The sequence below is a fragment of the Colias philodice genome, chromosome 11, assembly GCF_061535455.1.
Source record: "Colias philodice isolate Cphi_HAF_F1 chromosome 11, ilColPhil1 Martin Lab GWU primary, whole genome shotgun sequence".
In the NCBI taxonomy this organism is placed as follows: domain Eukaryota; kingdom Metazoa; phylum Arthropoda; class Insecta; order Lepidoptera; family Pieridae; genus Colias; species Colias philodice.
Window position 1 is genome coordinate 12,088,311 of NC_143096.1, and position 26,512 is coordinate 12,114,822.

Consider the following 26,512-nt stretch of genomic DNA (forward strand, 5'->3'; position numbering starts at 1 on the left):
ATTATACTGTGATGTGATATACCTACTCTGTGATAAATTAATATAAACTAAAATGTATTTTTTTTTCACTTCTGCGTCTCTGCGATGACATTTTTGATTACCTACCTTTTGTTGGTTTGAAAAAGTTTTGGTATTTATTAATTTAGACAATCTTAAGAGTTGTAAAAATTAATTATTTAATTATGAAATCGCTGGCCGTCAAACAGTATTGTTATTTTAAATAAACCATATTATAATTAATCACAACAAAAAATGTACTTACTAAATTTACTAAAGAATACTGCACTATTCTATGTTTGATGAAAAAATATTTGAAACTAGCGGTCCGCCCCGGCTTCGCCCGTGGTACATGTTTACGTTTTCTCTACATAAGAACCATCCTCGTACTTCAAGGAATATAATAAAAAAAGAATTATCGAAATCGGTTCAGCCGTTCTCGAGTTATGCGCTTACCAACACATTTTGCGATTCATTTTTATATATTATAGAAGATTATGTCGGTTCTATATATGTATTATTATTTCTAACATCCCAAATGACTTCTGTATGTGTAATGAACCTGTCTTCTTTATTATACATATAATTGTATTTTTTTATTAATATATTTTTAATTTGTCATTGATAAGGTGAATTTCCTAATAAAACATACTTGCTATACTTAAATCATTTTAATTTTAACTATTTACATAATATCACATTACATTCACTTTGATTGTATGGTCCCAGCAAGAAAATATTTAAATCTCTTTTTTATTATTTTTTTATGGTTTTAGATAAATTGATTAAATAATTAATAATAGATCAGACATTCATGCAAATAAACAAATTACTGCATGTATAAATCATATTGACTTCATGATTTAGGGCCGATTTTTCAATCCATGGTTAAAACTTATCCGCCCAAAAAAGTATTACATGATAATATTAAAATTTCACTCGTAAACTGTCAAAGACAGGCAAAGAATACATTTTTGAAATGGTAGTTTAATACGTTATTCGACGAATAAAGCGCGTCACACACGGTGAAGATACTATAATATTTTATCTTAAGATATATAACAGTATCTTAACGCATCCGGTATCAGCGTTCGGACCATCATTTTTCTTTTTGTCATTGCGTACTAAGACTCCTGTAGAACCGCCATCCTGTTACAAATGACCCACAAAATTTCGCGTCATTTGGTGGATGGCGGTTCTACAGGGGTTATAGTACGCAATGACAAAGAGAAAAATGATGATCCGAACGCTGATACCGGATGCGTTAAGATACTGTAATATAAAATATAACAGTATCTTAAGATAAAATATTATAGTATCTTCACCGTGTGTGACGCGCTTAAGTATTAACCAAGGATTTAAAAATCAGCCCTGAACCTAGTTTGAAAAGTTTAAAAACTTCAATTTAAATTGTCTTGTAGATGAAACTCTTGTCCATAGTTGCGATCGTTTACAATAACACTTTTTTAACCACTAATTCACTCAATTAAACGACACTTTCTTCTTAACATCTTCCACTTTTTTCACATCTATCGGTCTGAAAGGCTTGAGCACGCTAATTTCATCCTTATCATCATCTGTATGTACAGGCGATTGCTTGTGACTGTTCGCTGTTAGAAGGGCTATTTTCCTCCGCAGTTCTCTAACTTGAGCCGCACTGGCTAATTGAGCAGCACCTTGGGATAGTACTTCTGCTCGGAGTTTCTCGCATTCTGTCCTGGAATTTTAAATTAAAAAATTATAAGTTGATTTCAATACAATAGTTCTTAAGATAGATGTTTCAAGACAACAGCTTTGTTTTATTTGGTATCTGTTAAAAAAATATAGCCTAAAAACCATACAGGTGATATTGCTTTCCACAGGCCTTTCCACATGAATTTTGAAGTGAAAACTTCTTTAGCGGCGTTGGGTATAAAATCTTAAACTCGCGTCAGGACACGTGACCTGATCGAAAAATCGTAAGACGGATACCATTCCAAAATATCAAACACGCTCAACGTTAATAATCAAGTTTTCACTTCTGCCGGCACTCCCGGAGTGCAACCCGTCTTTTTTAAAATCAGTTCAGTAGATTAGAGATCTCTACACAGTCTCATACTCACAAATTCACAAACTATACTTCTTTATAATATTAGTACTTCTGTAGAGTAAAATAAGGTTCCAATTCAAATCCTACTAATATTATAAATGCGAAAGTTTGTGAGGATGGATGTATGTTCGTTACTGTTTCACGTAAATACCTACTACTGATTACTGAACCGAACAAATTCTCAAACTATACTTCTTTATAATATTAGTACTTCTGTAGAGTAAATGGGGTTCTAATTCAAATCCTATCCTACTAATATTATAAATGCGAAAGTTTGTGAGGATGGATGTATGTAACATTCACATATGTATATTTGTTACTCTTTTACGCAAACACTACGACACTACGATGAAATTTAGCACACATATAGAGGGTAACATGGATTAACACATAGGCTAGGTTTTATCCCGGAAATCTCACGGGAACCGGAACTATGCGGGTTTTTCTTTGAAAACGCGGGCGGAAAGCTAGTAACTACATATAACACACATACTCGCAGGGACTCTAGCTGTTTGATGCGGTCTTCATAACTTACTGTGTAACTCTGTAGAGTTACTACATCCATACTAATATTATAAATGCGAAAGTAACTCTGTCTGTCTGTCTGTTACTCAATCACGCCTAAACTACTGAACCAATTTGCATGAAATTTTGTATGGAGATATTTTGATACCCGAGAAAGGACATAGGATAGGTTTTATCCCGGAAATCCTACGGGAACGGGTTTTTCTTTGAAAACACGGGCGAAGCCGCGGGCGGAAAGCTAGTATAATATAAAATCTCACTTCAAATGGTCCAGCACTCCGGGCAGCCAACCATTAGCTGCCGGCTCGCACAGCTTGCCGAACCAGCGGCATAGCTCGCGGCGTTGTTTCTCGCACAATGACTCAAGTTGTGTGATGCGGTCTTCGTAGCTTTCTGGAACATTCATTGATTGCTTAAATTTCAAAATTCAGTTTAATAAAAAAAAACATTAATATTCAATAACAAAAAATGTTCCGTACACTTAGATTGGTTGCAAATTTAATACGTGATATGAAATAATATATCGAAAACTATCCCAAATTTGCAGAACTTTTGGAATTTTTTTCACGATCATACAGCAAAAAAATAATTTAATTGCAATTTTAACAATGTTCCAGACTGCGGACAAGGTTGCAAAATGAGATTTATTGTCGTCCCAATGAACCATTCACTTGACCGAAGTTTGAAAACTTTTGGAATTATTGTTAAATTTTCGATTTCGAATGTCGATACTGACTGATGTAATATGTATCAGTTCAAAATAACAATAAAACACCATGTGTATAGGAAACACAATATTATCTCTCCACAGCAAAATCAGGAAAATTATCAAGTATTTTTAATAGTATCAACTATGAATAACAATCATAACAAAAACAATGAATGCCTACATAGTATAAAGCCAAGTATGTATGCTTAGATCTTTAAAACTACACCATTTATTTTGATGCAGTTTTTTGAAGTGAAAACTTCTTTAGCGGCGTTGAGCACTTTTTCTGTAATGGGTTTAAAATCTTAAACTCGCGTCAGGACACGTGACCTGATCGAAAAAGCGTAAGACGGATGGATATCAAACATGCTCAATGTTAATAATCAAGTTTTCACTTCTGCCGGTACTCCCGGAGTGCAACCCGTCTTTTTTTTAGATAGATTTTAGTAGAGTAGGTTTTAGTATATAATTTATTAGATTTTAGACAAAACGTGTGCTAAAAGCTAGTTACCAATAAGTTCTCGATCATAGTGAGCACTAGCTCCGACCTGCTGCTCCCAGATTGTATTCTTCTCATGGAGTAGAGCCTCAACTTCTGCTTGCTTGTTTGCTAAATCGCGACGTAACTGCAATTTTAATATATAATATTGTATGGGTTCCTCACTACATAGTATAAAACAAAATCGCTTTCTCTGTCCCTATGTCCCTATATATGCTTAAATCTTTAAAACTATGCAACGGATTTTGATGCGGTTTTTTTTTAATAGATAGAGTGATTCAAGAGGAAGGTTTTAGTATATAATTTATTATGTTTGAGACAAAGCCGGCGAAGCCGCGGGCGGAAAGCTAGTTTTAATATAAAAGAAGAAACTTAATAACTTATGTGATGGTTGATCTCTTTCATATAGGTTTGGTCAAGTGTAATATCCTTACAGGCCTGCGCTCATTGCTATTTTAAAAATGTTCATAAAAAAATTGAAATAAAACTTCTTACTCTTGCATTGCTTTGTTTCATTTGAATAAGATTTTTTGCCATTTCCTGTCTCTTATCTTCTACTTCTGCAAATATTGAGTTTCCTTTAGCGGCTGAAAGAATATAACAAATTAAGTTGAGGTATATTACTATGTTCATGAATAGCTTCAATTAAGTTTCTTCACTTATTTATCTGAAAATTTTATTTCAGCGAAGTTTATTCATTACAACAATACAACAAGTATTGCATTTAACACCCATAAAAAGCTGTTTGCAAATCTCATAGTTAAATAAATCGTTAAGGCATGGTTATTTACTTAAATATAAATTTCTTACCATGTGGTTGTAAGTCCGGTGTATCAACTTGATGCAGCATAGCCCTCGCCTCAGCCAGATCAGCCAATGCCGCAGCTTCACGTTCCACCACCGATTTAATTTCCTCCCTCCTTATATCAGCAGCTGCACGTAATTCACCTATTTCCGACACTAATTCCTCAACTTTCATACGCCATGATGTTATTTCTGCTTTAGCTTGTTCCAGCGCTGCTTTTGCTGAAGCGGCTTCTGACGTAACCGATGATAATTTTGAACGAATCTCATCTACTTCTTTGTTATCACGCTCTGGTGATTTACGAGCTACCACTGCTTGTTCCTCTTTTAAACGACGGTTTTCAGCTTCTAACTTCTTTATTTCTAACGCGCTTTGATCCGATATTTGAGAACGTTCAGATCGCAATACGGATATTTCTTCTTGGAGGGTTGATATGCGAGACAAAAGTTCACTCTTGCGCCTGCCCTCCTCCGCCTGATATGTTTCTAGCTCTGTATTTAAATGACTCTGAACATCTAGAGCGGTTTGGTAACTTCGTCTTGTATCGTGTAATTCTTGTTTAATTGCCTCAAAATTAGAGGACAAATTGTCGTATTGCTTTTTCAATAAATAATAGCGCTCGTTCAACTCACCGCCAGTTAAATCCTCAGCTTCAGTTATATTAGTTTTATTGCTTATAGTTGAGTAATCCATATTGACTGAATAATTAGTCTTAAAACTGATGAATAATGAAACAAATATGTAAGTTTTAAATTTATTTCTATGTTGAAAAGTTATTTGTTGATAGAACCACAGGATACAACTTGGTTGTTGATTTTCAAATTTGATTTTTGAATGAACGTCTTTCATTGACGTTTAAAAAAGATGGCGCCACAGAGTAAATAACAACATATCTCGCAACATATGCACTCCTAAGTCACTAATTTCTTAGAAGTTCATATTTTAGAAAATAAAATCTCCCAGCCTGTACTTCCAGCCTTCCAGCAGATGATTACCAGTAATCGAAAATTTAGAATGTAAATCCTTTGTAAATCAGATAATTGAGATTATGAGTATATTAGATTCTGGAGGTTCAGAAATTATCTATGAATTAATTCAAATCGTTTTACATTTTTATAAATCTCGTGGCATCGTTAAGAAGCAAAATGCTTATAATATTATATTCAATGAGGAAGGATCTAATACGTCCAATTTATTCAAGGAAATATTTTAAGAAGAAGATTGTCGTAATCTGTGTCTATTAAGAAAATTCGTATTCTTTATTATTCATTTCTTAAATATCTCTCCTGCTGACAAAATTATCCCGTAAAGGAAGCTTAAATGTAATTACATCTTTTTAAATGTGTTTCTATACCAGCTATAGGCTTCTATTGCTTCTAAATGATATTTTAGTCATACAGAAACTGTAATCTGATTTGCTATATTATGTTATAAACTATTCCTAAATTTAGTGACCATTCAATTAATTACCAAAAAAATCTTTATAAAGATACTTCGATTTGAATTATTTGGTTTTTACCACGTTTTTACACAACGTTCATGGGCGCGCACCTTTATACGATTTGACAAATGACATTTGGATTTTTTAATGATGATAGATATTTGACATTTGTTGACATCATAAAATTTTAAAAGTGCATTTACAATTTGGAAATCAGAATTTTTTAATTCATATCCATGATAATTGATATTTATAAGTATAATTCTGATTAAATTATAAACCATGTCGGCTTCACCTCCTACAAAACCCCCTAGAGGGGTAAAACAGGGCAAAGAAACGGTATGTTTTTTGTGAATTTTCGACTTTCGGTGATACTATTTGCGTATTTATTTGCAATCAAAACTTGGCACGATAACTAATATGAAATCTCTATACGTACTACAAACCAAGTAGCTCTAATTACCTCTAACTTACGGTACGCTTTTGTTTTGGGAACATATTTTTGTGAGCTCTTAACAATGATATGACATATCAACATAATTCTCAGCTGCCCCCCTTTTAAAGTTTATACTATCTTAATAAATAACTGTGAATTCATACAGTAAAGCTATACGAAGTTATTTATTATATACACTTAAAGAAAATATTACATGTGAATAAAAAAAATACTTATTCATATTTCATAATTTCCTCTAGATATTAATTTTTATTATCTGCTAGGTGTTCTTCCGGTAGACATTTTTCAATTTCTTTTTTCTCTTTTAAGCACCTTTCTTCTTTAAGTGCCTTACCGAAAACATTAAAATTAAATTAGCCAAATTGTTAGAGCCATTCTCAAGTTTTTATCATACAGATTATATTATAGATTTTCTATTGTGTCTGTGATTCCGGGGACTGAGGGAATAAGAATAAAATCTTAATCTATAATGAACTGTATTTAATTTTCGTAAGTCAAAGTATTCATAAAATTCAAATTTCCAGAGTGGTCTATTGATGTCTGTTATTCGCACATTATCAGCGAGTGAAACAAATGAACAGAGAGAGAAAGAGAGAGCCAAACTAGAGAAGGAATATAAGAAGAGTGATGCAAGGCTTGATGAGCTTGTAGCAGCACACGCTAATGAAATTACTGAGGTTATGCAGGTATGTAGCTTTTAGTTCTGCTAGATAATTACAATATGTGATATTACAATAATTACAATATCTATGGTTCCTAAATATAATGCATTGACTGTCTAGATTAGTTGATAAGCATGGACTGTGTATATTAATTCAAATTGCCAGACATTTTTATTTTCTGTAAAAACACTCACAGACACAATATTGGATTCTAGACAATATTGTTAAAATGAGACAATTGAAACTTCTTGAGAGCTAAATTTCGCGTCATGGCAATACCGTCACGTTATGTAGTGAGGCGACAATTTTGGTATCTATGAATCATGCCAAAGAAGTTTCACTTCTGACACATGTGCTCGGCACACGCTCTTTATTCGAAATGTGGAGGTTTTCGACTCAGTGAAATTCAAATTAAAGATGGTCTACTGTAAAGAAGACTTACTTAAAGAGGAAGAGTGAAGAATATACTAAACAAGTTAAGTAATAAATCTATATATAAGCCAGAGGTTGTGGGTTCGATCCCCACCCGTGGTAAATATTTGTGTGATGAACATATGTTTGCTCTGTGTCTGGGTGTTAATTATCTATATAAGTAAATATTTATTTTAAATTATATATGTATGTTTATCAGCCATCTGGTTTCCATAACACAAGCGAAAGCTCAGATCGTGCCGTGTGTGAAAATTGTCCCGAAATATTTATTAAAGTGAAACTTTTATTACATCGTCTCAAACTTTTTGGTCTGTGTAGCGCATGTCGCTTGTATCGCGGCTGCCGAGTAGGTATACCTACTCGGCAGCCGACCGTCACGCGACATGCGCTACACAAAGCAGTGTTCGGAACCTTCGAACAGTTTCACTTTTACCGTGGTTTCATAAAACCACACAACATTTTTTATTTATTTATTTACAATACTGTAAAATTGTAGAAATTCAGCGCAGTGGGTGCAGCGCTAAGCGCGTGGGGACAGCACTGTTCAGCCGCTGAGGCTCGACTATCAGCGTGTAGAGCGTTGTTGCGAGTGCGAAGGGATGACTTGCGGCGTCTGTGGGCGGACGCTCGCACGCATCATCATGCGCTACGGATGTTGACTGATATGTATGTATTGTTAGACGTAACTTTTGATTTAATATTTTTGTGGATGAGTAGTTGTCAATATAGTTGTCACTGTTTCCTGTCCGAACATGCTTAGCTGTCGCATACTATAAATTGCCGCGTTCCTTTGTCTCGTGGCGCATTCGTACGAATCGTGCCTAGGGGCTCGGACGCTGTTTATACGACGTTCGACCCAACTACCCTCACTTTACTAATAGTCGTTGACTAGCTGCGTTTTGTTATCAACTACCTACATCAATTAGGTAGCTGTGTAGAATCGCAGTACATTCTTATTACATTCAAACTAATATTAAACTAGCTTCGCGTCTTATTTCTTATAGTATTTTATTTATTGAAGTGAAACTTCTTTATCGGGGTTGGACAAAAATTTTGTGTAACATTTTTGCGTTACGCCGTGCGCGTGACATTTTTGCGTTACGCCGTACGCGTGACATTTTTGCGTTACGCCATACTCGTGACATTTTTAAGGTTATAAAGAAGTTTCACTTCTTACGTGTGTACTCTAGTACACGCATACATTTTTTTATTTCAGTAATTAACAGGTTTTACCCCAAAGCATTACATGTTTAATTTTACACAAAATATAAAAAATCTGCGTTGTGAAATAAAAATAATAGTAAACAATATACTTAGTATGTATAATATGTATCTACTAGTTATAGAGAACATTCTAAAGTTTTATGCAAGACAGAAAATAAAGAAATAAATGTTTTATTTCTTTATTTTCTATCTTATTTTAACACAAGGGAAGTAGCACATAGCACTGTATATTATGCTGCACATAAAATTCAGTGAAATATCTTTCCTGTACATAAGTACCTGAAAACTGCATGAATAAATGAAATATTAAATTTTAAAAGAAATGCTTAAATTAATTGTTTAAACATATTATAGTATGGAAATATTTGTATACAGTGAGCGTGTGGTAGTAAGCGAGCGTGAAGCCCGCGAACTAGCAGCACGTAAGCGTGTAGTTGGCGCAGCACATGCTCTTCATACTGCTCTAGATACCGCAAGAGAACATCTACCGCACGTGTCTGCGTTGTCTGCTACCACCAAGCATTTAGAGGTAACTCTATTTTTTTACTCTACTTGCTCGATGTAATGCATTTACTTTTTACGACAAATAATGGCTAATTTTCGAAGCGGTTTTAACCAATACAGCATTAATGCTTAACCAATTAAATACCTTGAATACATTGTTCATTTAATATAGATCTATATGGCCCTGTACACCGTATGATTTAAGTGAATATTTTCGAAGATATTACAGATTTAAAAATTGCGGGACGAAGCGTTTGCGGCGGTACCGGCCGGCCGGGCCGCTATGTTTTTATATACAACGTTCAGTTTTTCTGTAGTGTATTTAGTATCAGCATTGCACCCGTGCGAATCCGGGGCGGGTCGCTAGTTGCTTTATAAAATGCTGGAGTACCGCTACCTGCTCTATGTAAAACTTTATGGTTGAATTGCCTCTACCTTTTAAAGCTGCTGTAGATTTATTTTATGGCTGCTGATTTGCACAGCTATATTGTAATTTATGGCTCTACTTGGTTGAGAGAACGCCTAAAAAATCCGTTTCTTACTACAACATTGCTGTTCTAGCTTCTTTAGAAGTACTTACTACTTGTATATAACTCTTTAGCTTAATTGATATAAATTAGGACTCTCGAAAACACCAATATTGAGCCCCAAGCGGCCCGATCGGTCCCAGACACAATAGATTTTCTATTGTGTCTGTGGTTCCGGGGCCTGAGTTAATAAGCATAAGTTAATAATATATAATTTGAAAAGCTAATATTTTATTTAATGTATTGAAATCTCTTCAATTCAATAAATTCCAGGCTAAAAAAATCGAACTAGTGGACATAATAGTGCGTAACTTGAACGATGCGGTGTACAAAGACGATCGCACTCCGCTCAACAGGCGTGTGTCTGCTAGACGTCGTACTGCGTTGTTGCTTGCTGGTAAGAATTAGGGCCGATTTTTCAATGCTTGGATAAAACTTATCCGTCCAATAAAGTATTACACGATAATATTAAAATGTCACGTAAACTGTCAAATACGGGCAATTAGAATACGTTTTTAAAATGTTAGTTTTATACATTATTCGACGAATAAGTTTTAACCAAGGATTGAAAAATCAGCCCTTAATATAATAACCAAAAAATTATAATATTGTTGACGTAACTTTTGATTTAATATTTTTGTGGATGAATAGTTGTCAATGTAGTTGTCATTATTTCATGTCTGAACATGCTTAGCTGTCGAATACTATAAAAAGCCGCTTTCCTTTGTCTCGTGGTGCATTCGTACGAATCGTGCCGGGGGGGGGGGGGGCGGCTATGATATATAAAAAAGCTAGATACGTTACCCGCTCTCTATTTTGGCAAGAAAAAACTCAGCTAAGTGCCCGAGTTTCACTTAGTCACGCAAAATTCAGCGTCGTGGCTGGACGTTCTTTTTATATTTTAATCGGCAGTTGTTATTACGAAGTACATGAGTGAGACATGTATTATGTCTCGTGCGTGAGAGTGAAAGAGAGAACAACTGTATTGGTGATAATGCGTTAGTAAGTAGGTATGTATTAATTACGCTGTTTTTTAGTGCAATGATGTTGGCGTATGCCGCGTCTACTAGTATAATAGAGTCATTGGGGGGGGGGGGGGGCTCGGACGTTGTTTATACGACGTTCGACCCAACTACCCTCACTTTGCTAATAGTCGTTGACTTGCTGCGATTTGTTACATCAATTAGGTAACTGTGAAGAATCGCAGTACATTCTTATTACATTCAAACTAATATTTAACCCGGCCTCGCGTGTAAATTCTTATAATATATGCATTATATAGATATAAAAAAAATTATTCAAAATTACTTAACTTTACAAAGCTTTAAACTTTAAACTGTATAGTTTTGTTGATGTAATGTTGTCTAGTCCTGATCTAACATTTCCAATAATATTCATTACAATATTGTTCCTTGTTCTGGTTCTAAACTAAATTGATATTATTTTAAATGAGCAATAATTTTTTTTCCCGGATTTTCTCCGTAGATATTGTATTCCGAACCGGAGGTAGATGTTAAATTGTGTATTTTGACGATTCTTAAGGGCTTCTAGATGATATTTATTTGAATTTATGTTTGTGTTTAAAGACTACCTGCATATTGTTGATTTTTGTAATATTTTCAGAGTTAACAAAGAGCGAGGAGCTTACAGACGCATATTTACAAGACATAACACCCGAATATGAAGCGTCTCTAACTGAAGATGATATGACGTTCGAAACTACAGTGTTGATATCGTTAGAGGCTTTAGGAGTTTTGGGACAGTTGAAGGAGGCTACAGAGGTAATATTTCTTGCATGCAATATGGATATTACATTACAAAAAAAGACGTGTGGCACTCGGGGACTGCCGCGGTAAAGCTATTGCATGCTATGCCTTCAAGCCACACCTCCGTGTCCGTCGGAGTGGTGCGTCAAAAACGGGGTCACGGGTGGCCAAATTCAGGTCAGGCATCAAACCGGAAAGGCGGAAGACGCGGGTTCAAATCCCGCCTCGTGATCGTATTTTTATTTTTGATTCTATTCTTTAAAAATTTATAAAAAAAGCCAAATTATAGATTTTACGTTTATAGAACTTAAAAGTGACGATTTGAAGTGGTTAAAATGTATTGTACTTATTTAGTGCATTTTAGATTCAGTGCATTTTTTCAAAATTAATAAGATATGTATTTAAGAATATGTGTTTTATTATTATTTTTTTTGTTGTGATTAAAATTTCATATCAGCTGCTATTCATAATGTCCATCCATATCACCATCATAGTAGAAAGTTGTACTAAACACATATGTATACAAATACATACTAAGCAAGCAGTAACTGTAGTAGAAAAATTCCAAAACTAAAGCGCCAACTTCCTTTTTTTCTCCAGAAATTCAAAGTCCAAATCCAGAACGAATTACTCGAAGTGATCGACGTCGTTTCCCGTCGCATAATCGACGACGATCTCGACGACCGCGACGACGACGACGACGGCGACGGGGATGGGGGGTGGGGGGAGATGCTCGAGGGGGAGGGGGAGCTCGCTGAGGGAGGGGGGAGGCTAGCTTGCCTCGTGGGGACGTTGAGGGAGGAGTTTAAGGCTTGCGGCATGCGGCATAAGAGGTATGGGATTTTCGGTGGTTGAAATTTATTGGCAAGAAAAAGAGGTATTACAAAAATATTAATATGAAAAAAGTGGTTATAGGCAGTGGTGTTGTTACTACATGATATTTAGTTATAGGAAATTCCCGAGGTGATGAAATGTTCAATTAGTAAAAACTTAGATTACAAAATAAAATACAGATGGAGCATGTCAATCATTCATCGCCCTTGTCAAAGAAAATACGAAATCAAAAACGAATACGTTCCTCCGCTAGTGCTATAGCGATTCTAGTGTCATGCAATACGTCAAAAGGGGTTTGATATTTTAGTAAAAAAATGCTGTCTTGTGATATTAAAACGCTGTAAAACTTGTACCCGAAAACAAACAAAAAGATAAAACATCGTTTTACAGATTTCCTGTAGATTATTTGGCTTATTTAATTTTGTATACAAATAATAATTTTACAAATACGAAGGAATTCAAAACTTCAACGTATGCTGCCAGTATTTTGAAAAAGAATTTGCCATTTTTAGGGGTAAAATGGTTAAAAGATATTCGGGGTAGTGCTGTTGGATTTTTCGATCGTGAATGTGATTATTTGTATAGTGCAATAAAAGTTCATGGTCATTATTAGATTATTTTAAAAAGCATTATACATTTTTTTGTTACTTTTATAAAAAGCGTCGTTTTCGCTTGCGATTTAATTCATGTGAACACATGATGGATATGATGAAAATAAAATGTCCCGCATTCTCGACTAAAACCTACCGCTATTCGCATTCATATGTTTTGAAAAATAAAAACTTTTTTTAATGTAATTTATTTAATAAATTTAATGTAATTTACTTATTTAATAAAAATTGAATAAAATTATTTTGTCCATGTATAACTTTAGTAGATAGGTGATAAAATAATTTTTACAATATTATAAAATAATATCAAAAACCCGAATTTATATTAAAATAAAAATTAAAACATGACTGCTAATAATTTATGTAGCCTACGTCACTACCACCACAGCTACCTTCATAATTCAGATGATTGCAATGACACCTCATAAGTCACAACTCAAAATCGATCCAACAGTTTATACTGCAGGGCGTGTCAAAGAAATATTATACATACATACCTACACTCGAAAAACATAACCCTCTTTCTTCCGTAGTCGGGGAAAATTTTGGGAAAATTTTCAATATCTGGTAACATAACACCCACACAGAAGCACCGTGTACGTACAGTGCAACGGTGAAATGACAGCACACATAGCTTTATGGAAATGACGATAAATTATTCGGTTTAGTTCGGCAACGCTCCATCTGTCTTTTATTTTGTAATCTAAGAGTAAAAAGTAATCTATCCATACGAAAACATCCTACCAGGCAATATTTCGCTTTGTTGACGTGAAATGCAGACAAACAAATAAAATAACTTTGCATTTGTATAAGAGAACTAGCAAACCGGGCGAACTCCGTTTCGCCACCAGAGACACCTTTTCTTTGCTATAAACCTCACGGAGCCCGAGACCTTTCCAACGAATGCAAACCCGTGGAAATCGGTTCGTGCATTCTGGATAGCGTCAGGAAGGAAAACCCGACTTATTTTTATATAGTAGATATATAGTAGTAATTTTATATAGTATTTTTTTTATAGTAGATAAATATAACATTTATGGTAGTGAATTAAAAATAAATGTATAAACAATTAAAAATTAACTTTGTTTGTTTTCTAGATTGATTCAAGTATGGCGCGCTGCGTTACAAAAGCATAAGATACCGGACTCGTGCCTTCACACCGAACAACATTACTGGAGCGCTGTTCAACAAGTGGTATGATTTTGTTATAATTGTAATAAATTAATAAAAAGTGAAGTCTTGTGTCCCCATGGTGCGGTAAAGGGCAGATGCATTATACATACATCTATCTATTCCACTGATCAATTTTCTTAAAAAAAATCTCTAGGTTTGGCAGGAAACAGAAGGCTGATCACCTAGTTGTCCCTATAGAAAATCGAGCAGTGAAAAAAAAATGAATTTAATTTATTTTCGACGAAACTACTATTGCGGATCATACAAAGATATAATTTTTCTCATCCAAAATAGATTAACTTTTAAAATTGTTTACAGATGCAGCTCCTCCTAACAGAGTACTTACAGATAGAGAGTGTGAGTCTCTCAGAGGCTCGACGCGGAGTTAGTAGGGCTGCTCCACCCGACTTGAAACTATCCGACTATTTCAGTAAGAAAAAACCGCAAAGACGACGGGAAAAACTGTTTAAACTTACAGGTGGGTTAGGTAAAATTATAAGTATTTTGTTAAACTTTTGTTTTTTATTTTGCCGAGTTCGTTGTCGAGGGGTTACTATTTTCAATGTTTAGAAAGAGAAAGAGAAAGTTCATTTATTTGAATCCATAAAATTATTGCAATTTTACAATTAGAATAAAATTATACATTATGGTCTCGTTTATCACGATAAAATCCATTGAAATAGTTCTATTTCCATATTTTATTGTAAATTATACATTGTGTCCCAAAAAGTAGCGATGGACGAAATCTGGGAGGTAGAGGACCTAGAGGGCTATCCGAATCACCCCCATGTATGTTATGCGATTTTTCGTATTTTCGGAGTTATGACGTTTTTTTTTTCAATTTTTCACCTATCGCCAAGTACGATGATATTTTCACTCATGGTGACGTCAATTATTGTGGAAGATGCTTGATTTTTTTTGTGTGCTAAGCTTTTTATAAGTATTGGATTTTATAAGTATTGGTATGGTAAGACGACAATTCCATTATCCCATGTAAAAGTTGAGCACTTCTTTCTGTCAAACATTTAGAAATACGTAGAAATAGAAAATTTCTATTTCTATTTGACGGTATTTGTATTCTCAGTTCCATTCGAATTGAAGAACGCAATAAATAAAGACTTTTGAATCGACATAAGTCCGGAAAATTTCTATACGCCAGGAAAATTTCTATAAGTCAGTAAAATTTCTATACGTCAGGAAAATTTATATAGATGAGGAAAATTCGTATAAGTCAGGAAAATTTTTCTAGGTCTGGAAAATTTCCATACGAAAGGAATATTTCTATACGCCAGGAAAATTTCTATACGTCAGGAAAATTTATATAAGCCAGGAAAATTTCTATACGTTAGGAAAATTTATATTAGCCAGGAAAATTTCTATATGTCGGGAAAATTTCTATATGGTGGAAAATTTCCATAAGAAAGGAATATTTCTATAAGACAGGAAAATTTTCATAAGTCCGGAAAATAGCTATACCTCAGAAAAATTTTTATAAGCCAAGAAAATTTCTATACGTCAGGAAAAATTCTGTAAGCCAGGAAAATTTATTTACGTCAGGGAAATTTCTATGCGTCGGGAAAATTTCTATAAGCCAGCAAATTTTCTATACGTCCGGAAAAATACTACTGAACCGATTACAATGAAATTTAGCACACATATAGAAGGTAACTTGGATTAACACATAGGGTAAATCAAAACCTCACGCTCCCCACGGGGACGGGTGCGGAGGTGTGGCTTGAAGGCATAGCATGCAATAGCTTTACCGCGGCAGTCCCCGAGTGCCACACGTCTTTTTATATATTTGTATTGTACAGCGGCGACCCCCGCGGCGAGCGGCCCCTTGCAGCGCCGCCAGCGCTACCCGCTGGTGTGCGCGCCGCAGCCCGCGCTGCTGCACGCCGCGCTGCCCGCGCTGCACGCGCTCTGTGCGCACCTCGACCGGTGAGTGTGTGTGCTGTGTGTGCGGCGGCGAAAAAAAAATATTGGCTGTCTGTAAAGTCGGTTTACTGACGATAGTTGAACGTGACAACGTCCGATTGTGCTTCTTTGTCGCTCGTTCCGCGCTCTCGCTTGCACTTTAAGCCTTACATTGAACGCCTCAGAGCGAGGTAACGCCGCATGAGTCGTGCGTGCAGCCGGCTCTATTGAATTATAAGACGTTGTCACGTCAAAATTCAAAAAAAAAATCATATGGTAAAATACTGCAACACGGTCAAGCTCTAATGCTTTTACATTTTAGTGGTAGCGAGCGATACTCCTGTGCGTTCAAATCCTAATTGTTTTACATTTTAGGGGAGATTTTTTATAAAAAAAATCGTACGGTAAAATACTGCAACACGGTCAATCTCTAATTGTTTTACATTTTAGGGGTGGTGAGTGTTCCCTACGCGCGTTCATAACAGACTACGTGCGGTGGGGGGAAAGTGAGCGACTCGCGAATGCTGCGCGCGCGCATATTGATGCGGCCATGAATGCGCCTTCTGCGTGGCGGGAACGGGCTGTTGTTACTGCTACTAAGTGAGTGTTTTTCAAATACAGTGGTGGACGTTTAATTAAAAATACCTAACGTGTTGAATGAGTCATCAAATTTATTTAACATTTGTGTAATTTTTATTAGAGACTAGCGGTCTGCCCCGGCTTCGCCCGTGGTACATGTTTACGTTTTCTCTACATAAGAACCATCCTCGTACTTCAAGGAATATAATAAAAAAAGAATTATCGAAATCGGTTCAGCTGTTCTCGAGTTATGCGCTTACTAACACATTTTGCGATTCATTTTTATATATAAGATTCATTATTTCATATGCAGCAAAACACCCGTTTATCTAGTTTTTTAAGAAATTGCTTAATTTTAATTAAACGTTAGTTGAAATTAATAAAATTAAACACATTTAAGTGATACTGCGCCAGATAGTAAGTAAGTAAACAAATAATGATCATCATTTGTAATTATACTAATTATTACGTTACATATTAATATTATTCTAGCCGTAAGAATCTGTAAATGGCTTATTGCGATTATATTATGTGACTATTTTTAAGAATACATCTGTAGATTCTCCAAAAAAAATGTGATCACATGATTTGTTTATATTTTTTTTTTGGAGAATCTACAGTTGTATTCTTAAAAATAGTTACATAATCTAATCACAATAAGCCATTTACAGATTCTTACGGCTAGAATAATATTAATATGTAACGTAATAATTAGTATAATTACAAATGATGATCATTATTTGCTTACTTACTTACTTACTATCTGGCGCAGTGACCCCAAAGTGGGTCTTGGCCTCCGACAACAAAAGACATCATTATTTGCACTTTCTTATAACATTAATGACCTAAGTAATTTTGTTTATTAATCTATTATCATCTCCACAGCGGCGAGCAGCGCACAGTGTTCGCTTGCGCAAGTCGCGCGTGGGTCGGTGTTCTCCGCTGCAGCACTGCAGCAGTGCGCTGCGGGCCGTGCGGGGGGGGCGCTGCTGCTCGGGCTGCTGCTGCTGCACTCGGGACACTGGCCACACACGCTCGAGCAGCGCATGCGAGACTGGCGCCTGCGCAGCCGGCGAGGGCTGCGAGATGGCTGGCGGATGATGATATTGTCCGGTTTCTGCAAGCGCTACCGAATTACAGGCTGCTGAAGAATGTACAAGATGATACACCACCTACGCAACAGGTTAGTGGTTGTAGATACGAGTTCACACTCGTATACGCAGGGGATGGGATTGGCTCGTTACGTCGCCAGTAACCAGGGTAACCACACGTCCGCTCACGCCCGGGACTGCTGCGTGACTGTGCCCACTACCCGCGAACCCGAGACATCCGGGGATATAGTACCTATACTTTACTCAAACACTACAGTGGTGAAAGAGCGCAACTGCATTGGGGTCGTTAAGGATACACGCTCGAGCAGTTCATATGAGACTTGCGCCTGCGCAGCCGGCGAGGGCTGCGAGATGGCTGGCGGATGATGATATTGTCCGGTTCTTGCAAGCGTTACCGAACTATAAACTATTAAAGAATACGCAAGATGACCCGCCTCCTACTCAGCAGGTTAGTGATACAGGGCTCGCTTCGCTCGCCACGCATGCTAGAGCAGCGCAGTGACTGATGGACGATGATATAGTCCAGTTTCTACAGACGGTGCATATTTTTTTTTCGGACAATTTTCACACATAGCACAATCTGATCCCATCCCCGACTAAGCTTTCGCTTGTGTTATGGAAACCAGATGGCTGATAAACACACATATACTATAATTTTAAATAAATACATACTTATATAGATAATTCACACCCAGACTCAGAGCAAACATCTATGTTCGTCACACAAATATTTGCCCCGGGTGGGATCGAACCGACGACCTCTGGCTTTGAAAGCAGGGCCTCTACCAACCAAGCCAACCGGCCAGTCCAGTTTATAGGCTATTGAAGAATGTGCTGAATGATACACCCAGTAAGTTAGTGGTTACTGTATTGAGTTCACTAACCGCACAATCGTGAATGTATAACACTGTCAAATTATAGAGATTATAGAATTATAGATTGCGATGTCACGCTCCTAGACAACAAGTTAGTGCTCGCGTTTTACGCACATGTGCGTCTCACGCTACGCGATAGCTAACAGATAATGTTATACTGCGCAACATCACAAGTCTGTTCAAATCTACAGAGTCGAATGTAATTGCTGTTTTTGTGGCGAAATAACTGAAAGCCCCAATCACTTACGATCACCTCAATTATAAAACTCACTAAAAGATATTCTAATCCATCAGTCCCCGGAATCACAGACACAATAGATAATCTATTGTGTCGCGCCCCGATCGGGGCGCTCGGTGGTCAATGGGCTAATGTATAAAAAATGATAAATTATATAAACTTCTAAAACTGTAATTTGCAAATTAACTCAGTCCTGCACTATAGTATACATACAATTTGCAACTCTACTAATGAACGGATGTATTAAAATGCTAAAAGAATACCTTTTATCAAATGTGTAGGAATTAAAAGCAGCCTACGAGCGTGAAGCTGAAATCCTAGGTTCGAGTCTCGGCGATGGTGAAGTGACTATCAAGGAGATCGTCAGCGACATGCATCAGCTTGAAGAGCTCGCTTTGCTTGCTGAAACTATGGTAAGTCAAATAATAATATAATATAAAGCATTTAATGTGAAACTATTATAAAAAAAATACCAAAAATCGCTTTGACATTTCCCTTTGGTACAAGATTTTCACTATTTGAACGATTGATTTTTTTTAGGTAACGGAAATTATATTTTTGTTTTTAGTTGTTTACACTGTATAAAGATTCGTTACCTATAAAATTATTCATAATATACGTAGTTACTACTGCAAATAAAATAAAATATAGGTGAGCTATGTACATAATCCAGCTTGAAGGACTACATATAGTTTGATCCGGCTCGAAGGACCACACACAAATTTCATAACGGAAACCAAAACATAGTTGTCAATTTAAACAAACATCAACGAATATTCATAAATGTACTAGCGGTCCGCCCCGGCTTCGCCTGTGGTACCTACATGTTTAAACTATCCTATCTCTCAAGTTGGATCGAACTGCACATGGTGTACGAATTTTATTATAATCGGTTAAGTGGTTTAGGAGTCCATTGAGGACAAACAATGTGACACGAGATTTATATATATTAAGATGAAGCATTTTAAACCCAGGTGAACAGTTAAAAAAAATTGGCAAAATAATTAACGTATCTCTCTGGTTTAAAAAAAAAATCAGTTATTTGAATGATTTGATTTTTTAGGTGGTGGAAAATATTTTGCTTTTTCATTCTTATTTTTACTGTCTAAAGGTACGTACTTGTAAATTTATTGATAAAAGAAGTAGTATTTATTTTATGGTTGCCTGGAAGAGATTGATTTAAGCAATAAGGCCGCCTTTTGTGCACTTACCATATTCATGTTCTCCGGATTTTAATTTATATATGTTTTTATTACTGGTATTGTACAATAAAGTGTCATAAAAAAATGTGTGCGTGTACTAGTGTACACACGTAAAAAGTGAAACTTCTTTATGACCTTATTTTTCAAAGAATAATTTACTATATGCAACTTTACAGAAATACGTCGAATCACGCGTGGTAGGGATAAGAAAAAGATGGCGTGTAACGGAAAAATGTCACGCGTAACGAAAAAATGTTACACAAAATTTTTTTCCAACCCCGATAAAGAAGTTTCACTTCAATAAATAAATAAATAGTATTGTAATAAACAAATATAGGTGAGAAATGTACATAATTAATATTGAAGGACTACAAATATCATAAAGCCAGATCAAAATGCGGCTCGAAGGACCACGCATAAATTTCACAACGAAAAACATAAAATAGTTGTCAATTTAAACAAACATAAACGAATATTCATAAATGTACTAGCGGTCCGCCCCAGCTTCGCCCGTGGTACCTACATGTTTAAACTATCCTATCTCTCAAGTTGGATCGAACTGCACATGGTGTGTGAATTTTATTATAACCGGTTAAGTGGTTTAGGAGTCCATTGAGGACAAACATTGTGACACGAGATTTATATATATTAAAGATTAACACAATTATTTTACAGGAATGGATAAGTGCCAACATTTTAGCGCTTCCGAGCACCATGAGTCCAGCTTTGCAACTGTCAGATAAGTTTGTGAACGATTTGAACGCAGCGGCGGCCATCTTTACTGAGATATCGCATAAGTGCTTGCTGTTCCTGCATTTGGAGGTCAGTTTTTGAAGTGAAACTTCTTTAGGCGCGTTGTGAGTAATGGCAATACAGTCACGTCATGGAGTAAGGTGACGATCTTGGTATCTTTGAATCTTGCCAAAGAAGTTTCACTTCTGATACCTGTGCTCGGCATAGACGTTCTTTTTTTTTTAATTATGTAATAATTATAACAAATGTGTTGCGTACTTTTGTTATGTTTTTTGTGTTGTTAAAACATATTTGTATTTAAGATTTGTCTTTTTCTAATGAACAATCTTTGGGATGTGTAACCATTAATAATCAATTTGAATTAATTTATTTTCTTAATGAGAAATTTTAAAGAATATAAAAAATCCTATGACGAGACGGGATTCGAACCCGCGTCTTTCGCAGGCAATAATACTTTTAATATATTTTTTTAATAATTTAAAATACTGATGATATAATATGTACAGATGCGTATCGAATGTTTCCACTACTTGGGTCAAGAAGGCGGTGAAGGTGAAGCGGGTGAAGCCGGTGGTGCCGCGCGACTTGCTGCCAGTCTCCTGGCTTTCCACGATCTGGCGAGATTGGCACCGCAACGGCTTGCTGTGAGATAATACACACACACACACATACAGCAAACTGTAATACACCAGAACACATGCATTAAACTTTCATACATTAACAGACATACATACACACCAAACATTAATATCCCTGAACACACACACACACACACATCAGGTCGCCTATTGTGCAATTTATGTATATTTTATTTAATGTTATTTCTTTATTTTGGTGTGTACAATAAAGCTTTCATTCATTCATCCACTCACATTTACACACACACAAACGACATACATTAAAATTTCATATACACCACTCACAGTTTGAGTTTGAGTCTACACCCACACATACGTACACAACGCATAGAGTGATTTTACTACATGGACCCTCCAAACTCTCATATACACATACACACATGCATATACCAAACTTTCACACACACACATAAACAAATCCAACCCACACACGCACCCACATAAAGCTGACGAATACAATTTATATTCACTTATAATAAAGGCATTTACACTCGCACATACATTAACATTTAGATTCGCTTTTCACACATGGGTATGGTTTTGTCGGTAACTAAGTAACTTATTTATTATTTTTGTTTTGATCTTGCTAAATCTGCAGCCAAAACATACTATTGTTTTTACTTCATTTAAAATTAACATGAAATTTTAATGAACGGTTTATCCAAACTGTATTAATCAATTATTACGTTCTATGTTTTCTTGACACTTAGATTCAATTTCAAATTACATTTATTTGCAAGAATGCAGTGACAAATATAAGTGTTGTTTTTCACAATTTTATAGTGCTAAAACATTGAAAGAAAGAAAATAGCTTTATTGCCAACAAAAACTTAGACTATCTTAACTTAAAAAGTAAACACATATTAGGCAATCGGAACAGACTCAGCCATGCTGTGGGCTAACACCCAAACGGCGCTGATTTTCAGTCTGTCTTAAAATAGCTGTTGTAAGAAGAATTGTCATATTATAATGTTTCGTATTTGCACAAATAATATACATGTTATAAAGTCCTAAACGCCAAATTAATTTAGGTAATCAATTACGTTCGTACGGTACGGTTCGTACGGTACGTACGGCACGGTTCGTACGGTACGGTTCGTATGGTACGGTACGAACCGTATGTTACGGTACGGTACGGTTTACTGTACGGTACGGTTCGTACAGTACGGTACGGTTCGTACTGTATGGTACGGTTCGTACGTTGTGATTCGTACGGTTCGCTTCGTACGGTACGGTTCGTACGGTACGGTTCGTACGGTACGGTTCGTAAACAGAAATAAATTAACCCATTGAGCCCCAAGCGTCTGGGACCGATCGGGCGATCGGTCCCAGACAACAGATTTTCTATTGTGTCTGTGGTTCCGGGGCCTGAGTTATAAAATTGTTACTAATGTTACAGTACATAATGAACGGCATCGGCGAGATGATGTCAGCCGCTGTAGTATGGCGCTGGCAGTCCGAGCGTACAGCAACCAGTACTGGGCTTACGGGCGGTGCCGCTGAGAGACTCGCAGCGCTGAGACACTGTCTCGCAGCGCTGAGACTGCCGCACGACGGGCTGCACGCTGCGCATGCGTACTTGCACTTGCTGGCTTGTTCCCCCGAGGTGAGGCTCTATGGAGCTATATGGGTGAACAAAATGTGTAAACTGCATATTCTCGTGGTTATGTGGGTATATGCTTGAATTATGCAGCACGCAAGGTACGATGTTATGTTGCCTACACATTAGGCCGCACGCAAGGTACGATTTTATGTTGCAAACACGTGAGATGGTACGCGAGGGACGATTTTATGCTGCTTAAACGTGAGGCGGTACGCAAGGTACGATTTTATGATGCTAAATCGTGAGGCGGTACGTAAGGTACGATTTTATTTTGCTAACACGTGAGGCGGCACGCAAGGTACGATTTTATGTTGCTAAATCGTGAGTCAGTACGCAAGGTACGATTTTATTTTGCTAACACGTGAGGCGGCACGCAAGGTACGATTTTATGTTGCTAAATCGTGAGTCAGTACGCAAGGTACGATTTTATGCTGCTAACACGTTAGACGGTACGCGAGGTACGATTTTATGTTGCTAAATCGTGAGTCAGTACGCAAGGTACGATTTTATTTTGCTAACACGTGAGTCGGCACGCAAGGTACGATTTTATGTTGCTAAATCGTGAGTCAGTACGCAAGGTACGATTTTATTTTGCTAACACGTGAGGCGGCACGCAAGGTACGATTTTATATTGCTTAATCGTGAGTCAGTACGCAAGGTACGATTTTATGCTGCTAACACGTGAGACGGTACGCGAGGTACGATTTTATGTTGCTAAATCGTGAGTCAGTACGCAAGGTACGATTTTATTTTGCTAACACGTGAGGCGGCACGCAAGGTACGATTTTATGTTGCTAAATCGTGAGTCAGTACGCAAGGTACGATTTTATGTTGCTAAATCGTGAGTCAGTACGCAAGGTACGATTTTATTTTGCTAAAACGTGAGGCGGCACGCAAGGTACGATTTTATGTTGCTAAATCGTGATTCAGTACGCAATGTACGATTTTATGCTGCTAACACGTGAGACGGTACGCGAGGTACGATTTTATGTTGCTTAATCATGAGTCAGTACGCAAGGTACGATTTTATGTTGCCTACACGTAAGGCCGCACGCAAGGTACGATTTTATTTTGCTTACACGTCAGGCCGCACGCAAGGTACGATTTTATGTTGCAAACACGTGAGACGGTACGCGAGGGACGATTTTATGCTGCTTACACGTTAGGCCGCACGCAAGGTACGATTTTATGTTGCAAACACGTGAGACAGTACGCAAGGTACTATTTTATTTTGCAAAAACGTGAGGCGGCACGCAAGGTACGATTTTATGTTGCTTAATCGTGATTCAGTACGCAAGGTACGATTTTATTTTGCTAACACGTGAGGCGGCACGCAAGGTACGATTTTATGTTGCTTAATCGTGAGTCAGTACGCAAGGTACGATTTTATGCTGCTTACACGTGAGACGGTACGCGAGGTACGATTTTATGTTGCTAAATCATGAGTCAGTACGCAAGGTACGATTTTATGTTGCCTACACGTAAGGCTGCACGCGAGGTACGATTTTATGTTGCTAACACGTGAGACGGTACGCGAGGTACGATTTTATGTTGCTAAATCGTGAGTCAGTACGCAAGGTACGATTTTATGCTGCTCACACGTGAGGCGGCACGCAAGGTACGATTTTATGTTGCTAAATCGTGAGTCAGTACGCAAGGTACGATTTTATTTTGCTAACACGTGAGGTGGCAAGCAAGGTACGATATTATGTTGCTAAATCGTGAGTCAGTACGCAAGGTACGATTTTATGCTGCTAACACGTGAGACGGTACGCGAGGTACGATTTTATGTTGCTAAATCGTGAGTCAGTACGCAAGGTACGATTTTATGTTGCCTACACGTAAGGCCGCACGCAAGGTACGATTTTATTTTGCTTACACATCAGGCCGCACGCAAGGTACGATTTTATGTTGCAAACACGTGAGACGGTACGCGAAGGACGATTTTATGCTGCTAACACGTTAGGCCGCACGCAAGGTACGATTTTATGTTGCAAACACGTGAGACAGTACGCGAGGGACGATTTTATGCTGCTAAAACGTGAGGCGGTACGCAAGGTACGATTTTATGATGCTAAATTGTGAGGCGGTACGCAAGGTACGATTTTATGTTGCTAAATCGTGAGTCAGTACGCAAGGTACGATTTTATTTTGCTAACACGTGAGGCGGCACGCAAGGTACGATTTTATGTTGCTAAATCGTGAGTCAGTACGCAAGGTACGATTTTATGCTGCTTACACGTGAGACGGTACGCGAGGTACGATTTTATGTTGCTAAATCATGAGTCAGTACGCAAGATACGATTTTATGTTGCCTACACGTAAGGCTGCACGCGAGGTACGATTTTATGTTGCTAACACGTGAGACGGTACGCGAGGTACGATTTTATGTTGCTAAATCGTGAGTCAGTACGCAAGGTTCGATTTTATTTTGCTCACACGTGAGGCGGCACGCAAGGTACGATTTTATGCTGCTAAATCGTGAGTCAGTACGCAAGGTACGATTTTATTTTGCTTACACGTGAGGCGGCACGCAAGGTACGATTTTATGTTGCTTAATCGTGAGTCAGTACGCAAGGTACGATTTTATGCTGCTTACACGTGAGACGGTACGCGAGGTACGATTTTATGTTGCTTAATCATGAGTCAGTACGCAAGGTACGATTTTATTTTGTTTACACGTGAGGCGGCACGCAAGGTACGATTTTATGTTGCTAAATCGTGAGTCAGTACGCAAGGTACTATTTTATTTTGCAAACACGTGAGGCGGCACGCAAGGTACGATTTTATGTTGCTAAATCGTGAGTCAGTACGCAAGGTACTATTTTATTTTGCAAACACGTGAGGCGGCACGCAAGGTACGATTTTATGTTGCTTTATCGTGATTCAGTACGCAAGGTACGATTTTATTTTGCTTACACGTGAGTCAGTACGCAAGGTACTATTTTATGTTGCCTACACGTTAGGCCGCACGCAAGGTATGATTTTATGTTGCAAACACGTGAGACAGTACGCGAGGGACGATTTTATGCTGCTAAAACGTAAGGCGGTACGCAAGGTACGATTTTATGTTGCTTTATCGTGATTCAGTACGCAAGGTACGATTTTATTTTGCTTACACGTGAGTCAGTACGCAAGGTACTATTTTATGTTGCCTACACGTTAGGCCGCACGCAAGGTATGATTTTATGTTGCAAACACGTGAGACAGTACGCGAGGGACGATTTTATGCTGCTAAAACGTAAGGCGGTACGCAAGGTACGATTTTATGATGCTTAATCGTGAGGCGGTACGCAAGGTACGATTTTATGTTGCTAAATCGTGAGTGAGTACGCAAGGT

At 37.2% G+C, this 26,512-nt stretch overlaps 2 protein-coding genes across 2 annotated transcripts in view; one reads left to right on the top strand and one right to left on the bottom strand.

The window, feature by feature from the left end:
• Positions 1-1,190: 1,190 nt before the first annotated feature.
• Positions 1,191-5,468, bottom strand: LOC149484914 (uncharacterized). Its single transcript, XM_089701208.1, has 5 exons — positions 4,630-5,468; positions 4,315-4,406; positions 3,832-3,946; positions 2,872-3,004; positions 1,191-1,714 (listed from the first exon to the last, which is right to left on the bottom strand). Exons 1-5 carry the CDS (start codon positions 5,315-5,317, stop codon positions 1,480-1,482), a joined length of 1,263 nt encoding a protein of 420 aa, XP_089557334.1. The 5' UTR covers positions 5,318-5,468; the 3' UTR covers positions 1,191-1,479.
• Positions 5,469-6,229: 761 nt separating this feature from the next.
• Positions 6,230-26,512, top strand: part of Sec8 (exocyst complex component secretory 8) — a 68,295-nt gene continuing 48,012 nt past the window's right edge. Inside the window, exons 1-16 of the mRNA XM_089701152.1 lie at positions 6,230-6,404; positions 7,047-7,208; positions 8,113-8,282; positions 9,216-9,369; positions 10,145-10,268; positions 11,495-11,652; positions 12,238-12,470; positions 14,180-14,276; positions 14,574-14,733; positions 16,070-16,196; positions 16,623-16,772; positions 17,637-17,934; positions 19,258-19,389; positions 20,854-21,000; positions 21,438-21,575; positions 22,969-23,175. Coding sequence (XP_089557278.1) covers positions 6,348-6,404; positions 7,047-7,208; positions 8,113-8,282; positions 9,216-9,369; positions 10,145-10,268; positions 11,495-11,652; positions 12,238-12,470; positions 14,180-14,276; positions 14,574-14,733; positions 16,070-16,196; positions 16,623-16,772; positions 17,637-17,934; positions 19,258-19,389; positions 20,854-21,000; positions 21,438-21,575; positions 22,969-23,175 — 2,514 coding nt within the window. The 5' untranslated portion in view covers positions 6,230-6,347. The remainder of the gene's footprint in view (positions 6,405-7,046; positions 7,209-8,112; positions 8,283-9,215; positions 9,370-10,144; positions 10,269-11,494; positions 11,653-12,237; positions 12,471-14,179; positions 14,277-14,573; positions 14,734-16,069; positions 16,197-16,622; positions 16,773-17,636; positions 17,935-19,257; positions 19,390-20,853; positions 21,001-21,437; positions 21,576-22,968; positions 23,176-26,512) is intronic.

Bases quoted from the DNA above. Each gene is read 5' to 3' on its own strand.
- LOC149484914 (XM_089701208.1), bottom strand. From the start codon at position 5,317: ATGGATTACTCAACTATAAGCAATAAAACTAATATAACTGAAGCTGAG. The intron at 3,947-4,314 runs GTAAGAAGTTTT...TTAAAATTGCAG, and splicing joins TGAAACAAAGCAATGCAAGA to TTACGTCGCGATTTAGCAAA. The intron at 3,005-3,831 runs GTAACTAGCTTT...TGAATGTTCCAG, and splicing joins CTATGATCGAGAACTTATTG to AAAGCTACGAAGACCGCATC.